General features: G+C 59.6%; 1 protein-coding gene across 1 annotated transcript in view; it reads left to right on the top strand.

The window, feature by feature from the left end:
- Positions 1–11547, top strand: part of LOC144726542 (uncharacterized) — a 34328-nt gene extending 22781 nt beyond the window's left edge. Inside the window, 13 exon segments of the mRNA XM_078605336.1 lie at positions 441–506; positions 1315–1358; positions 2314–2389; positions 2756–2917; positions 4229–4386; positions 4879–5022; positions 5183–5616; positions 7533–7674; positions 7821–7947; positions 7950–8704; positions 9177–9242; positions 9544–9598; positions 10570–11547. Coding sequence (XP_078461462.1) covers positions 441–506; positions 1315–1358; positions 2314–2389; positions 2756–2917; positions 4229–4386; positions 4879–5022; positions 5183–5616; positions 7533–7674; positions 7821–7947; positions 7950–8704; positions 9177–9242; positions 9544–9598; positions 10570–11048 — 2708 coding nt within the window. The 3' untranslated portion in view covers positions 11049–11547.
- Positions 11548–12072: the final 525 nt, after the last annotated feature.

The raw sequence follows: 12072 nt of genomic DNA, 5'->3' as shown, positions 1-12072 counted from the left end.
CTTTTGCAAAAAAACACACGCCTCGCATTCCAAAAATGGGAAATTCTGCTGCTCGTATCCCTGGCGAGGTTACACACGTGCCGGCTCGGTAACGTCTTGCGTGCGTGCGCGCGCACGCGTGTGCGTTTCGCCTCTGGCAGGGTTTGCGTCGGAGCGGTGGGAATCGAAAGCCCTAATAGGGCCTCTGAGGCAGAGCCAACCGCGACGCCGCGCATCCCCGCGACGCAGCCCGGCGAGCCGCGATGGAATGCGCGCACGGCGAGGGGCATCGCGGGGGGCATCGCGGGGGGCAGGGCGGGGGGCGGGGCGGGGGGCAGGCAGGACGGGGGGCTCGAGGTTTGGGGTGCTCCGGGGCGGCAGGTGAAGGGGTCGTAGGTGAGGAGCGACGAGGGTTGGAGGCCGGGGCTGAGCGGCCGCCGCGTCTGTGTCTGTGTCTCCAGTGCTGCAGGTGAAGCTGCAGCAGCGGCGCTCGTGGGAGAACCTGGAGCAGCAGCGCCTCGTGCCGCGTGAGTGCACTCGCGCGCTCACACTCAATGCGCTGGGTACTCATTTTAAAGCTCGGTCAATCTTGGGGAGACCCAGGACTGGTCCATATATGAGCCACTGTTATTGGTCGTGAACAGGAATCGAGCTCGGGTCGCCGGGTCATGGTATTGTGTGCTAACCACTACCCCACCAGCACATGCACACATGCACATACAAGCATATACTCGCGTGGACACGGGGACGCGCGTGCCGCGCTGGTTACCGACACGCGGACACGCATGCTTGGCTCGCTCTCCACGCTCGTGGTCGGCTCGCTGAGCCGTGCAGCGGCACTCGTGAGGGGGAGACGGTGCCAATCCGGCAGCGCGCCGTGGAGAGGAAACGCCAGCGGCCTTGCCGCTCGCTCGCAGCGCACGCAGCGCACGCAGCACCGGGCTCCTGCGGGCCAGCGCCGGGCGCCACCCGATTTGTTTGCGCAGCAATAACGACAATCGCAGCGATAGCAGCAGCAATAACAACAATAATCGTTGTAACCACGATTATTTCAATAAACCAAGGTGCCCGAGAGACGCACGAGCACAAGACGGACTTCAAAATAAAACGAGCGCACAGTTTGTACGACCGAGATGTTTCGGGATCGCGTGCACAACAAAACACTTTGAGAGTTGTTTTGTTTTCATGGAGCGGCCTCGGCGTTCTAAACCGGCGCCGTGCATGAACGGTTCCCTGCGCGTGTGTGTGTGCGTGTGTATTTGTACGTGCATGCGTCTGTGTGTGCGTGCGTCTGTGTGTGTGCGTGTCTTTGCGTGCGTGCGTGTGTTTTTGCAGCACTCAGGATGGCCTCTGCGATCCGGAACCTGGACAGAGCGCGGGTGAGACCCCAGGGACACACGCCTATGGGGCAGAGGGCACGGGGGTAATGCAGCCATGGGGAAGGGCAACTTTGTCCAGGGGGGCAGAGGTCAGGGTTTATAGGGAAGGCTTAACGCAGCCACAGGGGGACAATGTTGCCAGGGGGGCAGGGGTCAAGCTAAAGGATCAAAGGTCAAACATGGACTCTGGGCACTGAATTGCTCCGGATTAATTTTGCCGGTTTAAATCAGACAGTTGCTGGGCATGGGGGCCCAAAGGCCCAAAACATCAAGCGCCCAGCAATAAACATCATCGTCATAGTTGTAGAAGATACAAGTTGCATTGAGCGAGGTTATTAGTATGGTAATAAGAACTTGGGGAAAAGATACAATGATGGTAGGAGTGGAGCAGTGCGAGGGAAGAAACCGAAAGACTGAAGTTGATTTCGCACGTTGTTGGCTTTCACGACCAACTCTACGATTCGTACTTCATTGCTTGGGTTAAATCTGTGACCCGGACAACGAATGGTGAATGAGAACATGGGTGGAGGATTTACTGCATAGGCTGGCGCGACCGGTGTGCTTAGGCAATGACAAATGGGCACTTCCCTATTTAGCTGTGTCGGGTGAAGGAGGGTGTACAACGCAACATTGGCATTGTGTCTTCCATTTCGCTCTGTTCCTCTCTGGCTCCTAGTCTGTCACCCTGTTCCTTACGCATGACGCCTTGAGACGTTGCGAAAGGCGCCTAATCGGTAAAAATTATTGTTGTGGTTCTGCGATCTGACTCACGAGATTCAATGATCAATCATGGGCAGAGGAATCGACGACTAAAGTTTACGGGATCAGTAACCAAAGCAATAGCAATCTAAGAGTGATATGGATGTGACTGACCCACGGTGAGCGAGTGATCGACGCGAGCGTTAGCGGGTGCTGCGATCGTCGTTGACCAGGCGCATGCCGTCCGTTCCCGCAGACGGAGGACTTCCTGAAGCACAAGATCTGGAACCGCCCAGACCGCAAGGAGCTCGTCAAGAAGCACATCCTGGAAGGTGGTGATGGCACCACGTGACGCGTTACTCGTGATCATCGCACGTCGCTCGTCATGTGTCACGTGTTGCTCATCACGCGTCACGTGTCGCTCATCACGCGTCACGTGTCGCTCGTCACGCGTCACGTGTCGCTCGTCATGCGTCACGTGTCTCGTTTCGTTTGATTCCGGCTCGGCCGTCTTCACCGTGGGAGCGGCGCTCGTTGCGACGTCGTCATGGGCTCCGATGGGCTCCGCCGGTTCAATGAGCGTGGCAGTGGGCAGAGCGTCTAGAGCGGGGACGCGGCCGGTGCTGCGTCGGTCCTGACGCCGTCGTCTCTTCCCCCCCCTACCCCCCCCCCCCCCCCCCCGCCGCGTGCGGCCACAGACACGCAGGCCCAGCCCGCGCTGCAGGCCGCGCAGCTGCGGCTCAAGCGCGCGCGCCTCGCCGCCGACCTCAACGGGAGACTGGCGCTGCGGCCCGGCCCCATCGAGCTGGTGCAGCGGCACATCCTCGCCGTGGACAGTGCCGGCCTGCAGCTTGGCGCCGGTATCAGTTCCGTCCACTCACCACTCCGTCCTCACCATCCTCACTCACCACTCCACCCACACTCACCACACCGTCCACACTCACCACTCCACCCGCACCGTCCCCACTCACCACTCCACCCACACCGTCCCCACTCACCACTCACCACTCCACCCGCACCGTCCCCACTCACCACTCCACCCGCACCGTCCCCACTCACCACTCCACCCACACCGTCCCCACTCACCACTCCACCCACACCGTCCTCACCACTCCACCCACACCGTCCCCACTCACCACTCCACCCACACCGTCCCCACTCACCACTCACCACTCCACCCGCACCGTCCCCACTCACCACTCCACCCGCACCGTCCCCACTCACCACTCCACCCACACCGTCCCCACTCACCACTCCACCCACACCGTCCCCACTCACCACTCCACCCACACCGTCCACACTCACCACTCCACCCACACCGTCCCCACTCACCACTCACCACTCCACCCACACCGTCCGTACTAACCACACTGCCCGCACCACCTGCACCACTTGCACCATGAGGCCCGCACCGTCCACAATGACCACGGACTACTGCACCGACCACGTGGCCCACAGCGTCCACTCATTCTGACCATCCTCACCACTCGCACGGCTGCCCACACCTGGACCTCGCACCCGGACCTCGCAACTCATGAGCAGAGCGTCTCTTGCCCTCTGCTCACGATGTTTGAGGACCTTCATGAAGGTGGGCAGCCCCGGGTAGAGCTACGGGGCTGGAAGTCGTAGCCAGTTCCTGTTCACCGTAGCACGTGACAGGGATGCCCTCTACCCCCTTCACTATTTAACACATAATTCGAGAAGCTTTAAGCTTGGGTCTATCCCGTGACGTCCTGCCAGCAAGCCTTCAACACCTCACGTGGTGGCCTCAAGGTGGACCTCGCCTCGCACAGGCGTTGTGGTGAGAATGACGCCACTTAGTGGCGAGCTGTGGCTGTTGTGATGTGCTTGTGTTTCTATGTACGTGTATGTACGATCATGTGTGTACGATAGTATGTAAGTGGGGAGTGGTAGCGCAGTAGTTAGTGCGCTGCGCTATGAACCCTGGCCACCCGAATTGGATTCCTGCTCACGACCAACACCTGTGCCAAATATGTTAAATGGTTTTGGGCCTCCTAGGTAGATTCAGCCTTTAAAATGAGTATCCGGTGCAGTGTATAAACATCACCGGAGAGACGAAGGTGCCACTAACAGCACTTGCCCTGACAGCATCTTGAGGCTACACGGGGAATCTATGCCTTTGTTGTTGGTGCATGTGTTGCCCATCGCAGGCGGTGCCCATGTGGACGAGGAGGAGGACGACGCTCGCTCCCTCTCGCCCGACAGCCTCGCCCCTCCCCCGCAGGGCCCCTCCCCTCCCCCGCAGGGCCCCTCCCTCGATTTCTCGGTCCCCGGACCGGACCCCTCATCCCCTGCAGATCCCGGCGCCGTGAGTCCTGTTCTTTGTTCTGGGGGGTCCTTAATATGGAGACTTTACCATGGAGACCACGCTATGGAGGCAAGAGTAGAAATACAAAGATTTCCCGTATAGCCTCAACTGACTGCTGGGGTAAGTGGTGTTAGCGAGCACCTGTTCAGGGCAGAATGTCGCACGAGGCAGTGGGTGGCTAGGACCACGTCCGACCGCTGATTTTTACACATCGCACCAGGTACTCGTTTTACGGCGAGGCCCAGGACCGGTTCAGATTTGTATTACTGATGATAGTCGTGAGCGGGGATTGAACTTGCCGGGTGCATAGTGAAGTATGCTTGCCACTAATACACCCACACGTATACCCACACGTACACCCAGACTTACACCCACATGCACCCACACGGACAGGCATAGCTCTAGAACTCCGATGTCGAGGATCGGTGATCCACTACGGCAGTGGTGCAGGTTCACTCGTTCTCGACGCTCGTTCCCGTTAACCCCTCGCAGCAGCAGCAGCAGCAGCAGCAGCAGCGCGGCCGGCAAGGGGACGCGGCCAGTGCCATGGGGGTTTTGGCGAACCCGCTCCACGCGAGGCAGGGTCAGCCGGCAGGAGTCACGCCGCCCAGCAAGCCGCGCTCGCCGCTCGTCAAAGTGAGACCCCCCCCCCCTGCCACCGCCGCCCCCCCCGCACACCGCCTCCGCGGCGAGCAGACACGACACAGATGCTAACGGAGATTAACTTAAAATACACGCGGTGCGGACGACGTGGCATGGATGTGTTCCTCTCCCCCCTCCCTCTCCCCGCCAACAGCACACGCAGCCCCAGCCGGAGGCTGGGGGCCAGCGGGCCAGGAGCCGCGGCAAGGACCCGCGGCCCAAGGTGCGCAAGCTCAAGTACCACCAGTACGTCCCGCCCGGCCAGCGGCCGGCCCCGGACAAGGGCGGAGGCGCCGCCGCCGCCGCCTCCGCGCCGGGAACCGCCACGGCGGCCCGCAGCCCCGGAGGGGGCCGGCCGGAGGCGCCTTGCGACGGCCGGGCCCGCGGCCCGCCGATCCTGCCGGCCGGCACCACTCCCTACACGCGGCTCCTGCAACAGCAGCAGATGTTCTTGGATCTGCAAACGCTCGGGCAGCCGCACCAGCAGCGGCAGCCAGAGGCGCAGCTCCATCACCAGCAGCAGCAGCGGCAGCTGCTGGGGCAGCAGCGGCTGCTGCCCCTCCAAGCAGGGCCGCACGCACCCTCCAGGTGACTGGGGCCCATTGGCCTGCGCGTCAGTGCACGGGTGTGGCACTTCACGTGGTCTCACATTGCACCTAGCTTGGCACACGCGCTGCGGTGAAACCCCTACGCTTTGTGGCAAATGGCAATTTTTCGTGTATGACTCCGGGTGTGTACATTATTGTGTATAGGAGTGTGTGTTGGGAGCGGTGGGACAGAGATTAGTGCACTGTGCTACAAAACTGGCGACCCACGTTCGATTTCCGGCCAAAGCCAACATCGGTGTCTCATATCTGAACCAGTTCTGGGCCTCCCCGACGTCGACTCAGCCTCAATTGAGTACCTGGTGCAATGTGTAAACATCGCCACCGTGGAGCTGAAGACGGCAGGACGTGCTGTTGGCCACCCACTTGTGCGCCGTGCCGGTCTTCGAAGGTCCTCGCCAAACAGCGCATTGCCCCGACGGTCTGAGAATGTTTAGAGGGGGGAATCTTTGTGGGCTTGGATCGCCACCTTCCGCTCGATGTGGCGTACTGCAGCACGGAGTCTGCGGGTGCGATTGGACACTGTGGACACGTCATCATGCGTCGGTGTGTCGTCTGAAATCGATCCTACGATCACCACCCCGTGCTCCACAGCGTCGTGGCGAGGCCCGATTATTTAAATGCCTCTGCATCGAGTGGGGGCACACTCATATCACTATTAAAGTCCATTCTTGAGTTGTGACCTGAATGGTTACTCACCTGGTAAGTTTCCACAATATTCCTTGGTTCTTTCGGTAAAGTCACGTAGATATAAAACATGATAATAAAAAATGAAGTGAATAAAAATATCACGACGTTTTGATCGCAACACAAGCGGTCGTCATCAGGAAAAGGGGTTATCCTCTAAAGGCAAACTGTTTATAAAGGTTTGGAGATGGGCGTAGCCCAAGTGTATCAGCAGCACCAGCAGGATGGGCGGGGCAGCAGTGCCAATGCAGCAGCAGTGCCAATGCAGCAGCAGTGCCAATGCAGCAGCAGTGCCAATGCAGCAGCAGTGCCAATGCAGCAGCAGTGCCAATGCAGCAGCAGTGCCAATGCAGCAGCAGTGCCAATGCAGCAGCAGTGCCAATGCAGCAGCAGTGCCAATGCAGCAGCAGTGCCAATGCAGCAGCAGTGCCAATGCAGCAGCAGTGCCAATGCAGCAGCAGTGCCAATGCAGCAGCAGTGCCAATGCAGCAGCAGTGCCAATGCAGCAGCAGTGCCAATGCAGCAGCAGTGCCAATGCAGCAGCAGTGCCAATGCAGCAGCAGTGCCAATGCAGCAGCAGTGCCAATGCAGCAGCAGTGCCAATGCAGCAGCAGTGCCAATGCTGCACGCACCACACTGCTGACGGTGGAGGTTGATTGACAATAAAGCACAAGTCAAGCCATGACCCAAAGTGATTGATGACATCTTTCCAATGATTGCTGTGTCGATAACCTTCCTCTCAGTTGAAATTGTGTCTGTGTCTGTATATATGGATGGCTTCATGAACGAATCATTGTCAATAGCCAGTTGGCTTGCAAAGTACCATCGTCTTAGAGAAATCAATTTCGTGTGAGCCAGCCACATTAAAATAATGATCAGCCACGGCAGAAGTATTGGTCCTATCGTGTTTCAAATCTGCCTTATGCTCTCGAACACGGTCCGAGGCATGTCGCTTAGTTTCCCCAATGTAACTGCTGCCGCAGATCCAGCTTAGTTTATAGACGCTGGGGTATTGCATGTCAGGATTCTTGTCCTTCACGGATGGGATCAGATCACGAATTTTATGTACTGTGTTAAATCGGACCTGGATCTTGTGTTTGTTCATGATTTTGGAAATATTTTTGGTTACCCCTGCTATGTATGGCAGGGTGATGAAGGCACGATGTGTGTGCCATGCTGCCGGTGTAACCGTGACTCTCTGCATGCGTGAAGTCTCCCACCCTCAAGCCCGACTCGCGGCGCCATCAAATCCGAGCCTCGGACGAGCGGGCCCGACGCGAGTCCTGGCGCAAGCTCGTCCGGCAGCCCGGCACACCGCCCCGGCGGCCTGCCCTCCAACCTGGACGAGATGAAGGTGACTCGGGGAGTCGCCGCAACTCCGCCGGCACAAGAAAACGGGCGGAACGTTCCCGTGCGTCCTTCGCGTCGCGCGCGGCCTCGCGATGACGCCTTCGCGTGTCCCCCCTCCCCCGCCGCCCGCGTGCCGTTCGCCCGCGCCAGGTGACGGAGCTGAGGCACGAGCTCAAGCGCCGCTCGCTGCCCGTCTCCGGCACCAAACCGGCGCTGCTCGAGCGGCTCCGCCGCGCCTTCTCCGCGGTGGGGGGGAGCGCCCCCCCCCGCCGCGGCGCCGCCCCCCCCCCGACGGCGACCCCGAGCCGGGCTGCGACTCCGGCGACTCGTCGCTCTCCCCGGGTCCCTGCGGAACCCCCGGCGTCCTCGCCCCCTCGCCCGGGGTCAAGGAGGAGAGGACGGGGACCCCGGGATCCGAGGCGGATGCGGCGGCCGGGGACCGCCTGTTGCTCGAGATGAAGCGCAGGAAGATCCAGGAGCTGCAGAGGCTGCTGGAGCAGGAGCAGAAGCAGGCCGACGAGCTGCGGAGGCAGATCGCGCGCGAGAAAAGCCTCCGGCACGGCGGCCAGGCCTCGCCACCGCCACCGCAGCAGCAGCATTCGCCGAGCTTCCCGCAAGCCGGGGTCTCGCCCGGTTACCCAGGAGACCCGGCGTCGCCCGGTTTTCTCCCGAGCCGGGGCCCCGTTGTTGCACGGCCGGGCCCGCCCCGGCCGTGCGGCCGGGGCGGGCCCGGGGGACGCGAGGACGCGCTCGCGTTCCGCTTCCCTCGGGCGGACCCCCGTCGGAGGTCGCCCCCGAGCCCGACCGCCGCGCCGGTGAAGCGGGAGTCCCTCGCCGGGGACGGCGCCGTCCCCTCGGCGCCGGGGCCGTGCGGGGCGGAGGCCGAGGCGGACCGGGAGCCCCCGCCGCGCACCCCGCCGATGCCCGCCGGCGTCGAGGTGAAGCGCGAGCGGGCGGCGCCGGAGCGCGAGGAGCTCGCTGCGTTCCCCGACAGCCCGTCCCACCACGGCCCGGGGCCCGGGGACGCCCTCCAGGTGAGCTTCCGCCCTCCCCGAGCTGGCGCCCACGATCGCTCTCGAGGCTTGCGCTGCTCTCACGGCGAGGTTGGGGGCGGCACGGGCGTCCGTGCTGCACGTGGCCCGGAATGCACTGCCGTGGAGGCAGCTGCAGTTGGTGGATCATACACACGCCCATGAGATTCCCTCCCTACCCGTGGGGTCGAGGTCGCCCTCTCCTGACTCGTCACGGGATTGCAGCAAGGGTACTGCGGCTTCCTCCCACGTGCACTGTAGAAACACAATGCAGGATCACACAGCTTGGGAAGTAAGTGGTGTCACTATTTGCTGAATTCCCCCTTGTTTGTGCTTTTCCACGGCTCTGAATCATTCTCTGAGAGTGAAGGAAAACTGCGCACGTTACCAATTGTGCACTATAAATGGTAAGTGTGTGTGCGTGTCTGTGTGTGCGCGTGTCTGTGTGTGCGCGTGTGTCCGTTTACACGAGCAGCTCGAGACGCCTGATCTCCCGCCCTCGTACGAGGACGCCGTCAAGCACAAGGCCCCCTCCATGCAGGCGAGCGCCCCCCCCTCTCCCCAACCCCCCCTCGTCCATTTCTGCTGTGACGCGGCTGCTCTCGCTCATATCTCTATTTGCTTGATGCTTGTATTTGTCTTTAATGGGACTCGTCCTGGTCTCTTGTTCTCAACGGGCTCAACAAAACTTGAAACTTGAATCGTGGGGCGGAATGTGGCGGCCAGTCCCTCTGTAGAAGAAGCCGCGCTCGCGCGTCTCTGACTCGTGTCCGGGCGTCGCGTGGCGCCCGTAGCGCCGTCGCGACGCTGCTCGCTGTGACCCGGCGTCGTGTCGTTCCCAGGGAGGCCTGGAGCAGCACATGGACGACCTCCTGGACATCCTCATCGAGAACGGAGGTGACGCGGCAACAAATGGGGAAACACAACTCGCAACACGACCAGCACAGTTTCTTTTTTATGATTCCGTTAAGTGCAAGCCAAATTTTTAGTTGGAAGGAAAATAAGACAAAACAATAAACTACACAAATATAGACTCAAAATTGTGGCGTTGGGCCACAGCATTCCAGACAGCAGACCCCCACATAACAGACACTTGACTCGCTTGTCTTTCCTTACACATGGTTTTACATGGGCTGCCTCTCGGCCCTACAGAGATCATGCAAATCATTTCCATCACGGTGTCTTAAAATAATTTACAGGCTTTTGGCAATTTCCGATGCTGGATGAAATTGTACCCACGCCGCGACGGCAATGGGAGTTACTTCACCATACGTTGCCAAGGCGCTCATCGTTGACACGAACGTAAAAGGACCGGTTCTCGTGGTGTGGGCCGTTCGACGTGTGCATCGCGGCCGTGCCGTGCGGCCGGGACTCCGTCAAAGAAGCGGAAGCATGTCAAGCTGTGCACAGCTTTGTCACCGTGCGCAAATGAAATGGCTCAATCTTGCAATATTGATGTCTCTTGCATGTTTCATCGGTTAATAAAACTGAGTGTAAGAATTACAGACCCATCATGACCTCTTGGGGGACGTGTATACAACTCCTGGCTGTCCCTTTGCACCCTGGGTCCCCAATCGATCATTTCTTTAAAAAAAAAAACTTTTCTGAGTTTATTAAAATGTCCCAAAAAAACTACTAAATTACTGACTTGGTTTCAGTAAAAAATATTTGTGGAAATAATATATATCTAATGTGCATACATTTTGTGAACCAGATAAGTTATCGTTGGATTGTAAACACGGAGGCATGGGCCTCCATTACTGAAATGGTGATATGAAAAATAAATAATTTAGAAAAATAAACACAAGCCATGAAAGTTTCATGCACGTAAATCAATGTTTCCCTTCCTCTCCTCGTGACCCCTGCAGAGATCCCCGCTAGCGCCCGCGAGCAGAAGGAGCCGCGCTCGTCACCGCCGGGGGCGTCTCCAGCGCCGGCGCGGCCGACCGGGGGCGTGGGCGGCGGCCACCTGGGCCTCGCCGCCACCTTCCGCCTGAGCTTGTCCACCGCCGCACCCTCCCCGTCGTCGTCGCCGCCCTCCGAGGCCCAGCTGGCGGCCTCGCTCGGCGTGGTGATCGGCGTGTGCGGCGGCGGCGGCGGCGGCGGCGACGCCGTCTGGGCCGACGAAGACGCGTTCTGGGCCGAGGCGGAGGCCGGCGCGGGCTCGGAGGGCGGCGCCTCGGACCGCGAGCGCGACGAGGACGGCGTGGACTGGGCCGAGCTAGCGTCCGGCCTTGCCCCGCTGGCGCACGCGCCCCCCGCCGGGCCCTTCTCGTCCGCGGACTTGTTTGACGCCGGCGGCGGTGGAAAGGACCTGGTGTTCGGCGCAGCCTCGCAGCTCTTCTAGCGCCGAACGGGGACGGCGCCAGGAGGAGCGGCGCGCCTCGGTTTTGTATTTTTCTAGAACGCGTTATGACGGCCTTGGCTTCTCGCCGCGCGGCATCGTCACGCCAGGGAGATGGGCACAGGGGAAGCTGCATGGGCCAGGTTCCTCAATCCTCTGGCTGCAGACGCTGATAACCAACAGGGTGGGGTATGAGACCCAGCCACGAGAGTGGGGCCTAGCCGGGAGAGTGGGGCCGTCTGTGCCGTGGGACCCGACCCACAGCGCTGGTGGAATGGGGCTTGAGGGCCCCCGTGATTGCCTTGACCCCACGGGCTCTGCTGGCCGTGCTCCGCGTGCCGACTTACAGATCTATTTTGCTATTTTCTAAAATGCATGCAACTTTTTGCCAAATATGTTGTCACAAAAAGCCTGTAAAACAATGTGATGTAACGGACTATGCTGAACGGGTGGAGGCTGTTTCCCACTGGCTCCACGTAATAAACAAGCACTTGGTACCAGCGCCCACTCGAAACCTCGTTTATCGCATGTCTGTTGCGCGCACGCGCGCGTGCACATTGTGTGTTGGACGGGCGCGTGGTGGTGGTGCTCGTGTTGGGGGAGGGGGTGGAACTCGCCCCCCATCGTTTGGAACCGTCGTCCTCTGTGTTGCAACTCTCAATCACGACACTTCCTTTCCTTGCTATGATGAGTGCTGCCCTGACAAGGTTTACCCTTGCTGTGATTGTAGCCGCTGTTGCAGATGATATTCCTTAACATGTTTTATTTTGATTTTAATGATAATTTTGCGTAAAGTGTTACGATTCGTATTATGCAAATGCTCAAATTATTTGATCATATGTACTGTGAGTAATATAATACTTGAGTAATATTACTGAAGTCTGAAGAGGTTTGTTAGTAAATTATGAATTGCGTTGCAATCGCGCCCCACAGCAAGATGAACCTGGGTTCGATTCCCGACTCGGGTACCTGTGTGTGTGTGTGTGGTGTGTGTGGAGTGTGTGTGTGGAGTGTGTTTGGGGAGTGT

Source organism: Lampetra planeri, chromosome 23 (assembly GCF_965212315.1).
Source record: "Lampetra planeri chromosome 23, kcLamPlan1.2.h2, whole genome shotgun sequence".
Taxonomy (NCBI): domain Eukaryota; kingdom Metazoa; phylum Chordata; class Hyperoartia; order Petromyzontiformes; family Petromyzontidae; genus Lampetra; species Lampetra planeri.
This window is presented reverse-complemented; position numbering and strand designations above follow the sequence as displayed.